The 754-nt window shown below is 30.4% G+C and overlaps 1 protein-coding gene across 1 annotated transcript in view; it reads right to left on the bottom strand.

Moving 5' to 3' along the window:
* EMWEY_00019070 (SET domain-containing protein, putative) overlaps positions 1 to 754 on the bottom strand; it is a gene marked incomplete at both ends in the record, with an annotated part of 3,507 nt that overhangs the window by 1,729 nt on the left and 1,024 nt on the right. Inside the window, one exon of the mRNA XM_013477697.1 lies at positions 598 to 678. Within this exon, the coding sequence (XP_013333151.1) occupies positions 598 to 678 (81 nt within the window). The remainder of the gene's footprint in view (positions 1 to 597; positions 679 to 754) is intronic.

Below are 754 nucleotides of genomic sequence, written 5' to 3'. Positions count from 1 at the left end.
AAAAAAAAAAAAAAAAAAAAAAAAAAAACATACTTAGCGATTCCTGTTTCTTTATCAACGAATGCATCAATAAGTGCATCATGATCTCCTTCAAGAGAAGAAGGAATTCTTATTTTTTTATTATTATAATTATTAATAATATTTTTTATTTCTTCTTTTCTTTTTTTTAATAATATACTTCTTTTATTGAATTCATTATGCATAAATTCATAAAAACGTAATGCTTCTTGTTGTCTCCTCATGTCCCTATTTATATTATTATAATTATAATTATAATTATTATTATTATTATTATTATATAATCTATAGTGTCTCCTCCCGTTATTATTACGTTCTTCTTCTGCTGCTGCTGCTGCTGCAGCAGCAGCAGCAGCTGCTGCAGCTGCTGCTGCTGTACTTGTACATATTGATCCTATACCATTTATATTTCCTCCATTACCTATTATATTATTTATTATATTTGTTGGATTATTACATATATTATTTACACCATTTGTGCTGCTGCTGCTGCTGCTGCTGCTGCTGCTGCATACACGACGCCTCTTGCATGCAGCACCTAACGAAGGAAATAAGGACTGCAGCGCCTGCTCTACGCACCCTCCTGAATCAAATCGGCTTAGATTCCAATATAGATTTGTAGCATTTTGTGCTAAATTTATTGCAGAAAAATCTAGAGGCCTGTATACAAGAAGCAAGAAGAAAAAAAAAAAAACGTACAAAATACGTATATTTACGTATATTTTTTTTTTTTTTT

This window comes from Eimeria maxima, genomic scaffold (genome assembly GCF_000499605.1).
Source record: "Eimeria maxima Weybridge genomic scaffold, Emw_scaff166, whole genome shotgun sequence".
NCBI lineage: Eukaryota > Apicomplexa > Conoidasida > Eucoccidiorida > Eimeriidae > Eimeria > Eimeria maxima.
This window is presented reverse-complemented; position numbering and strand designations above follow the sequence as displayed.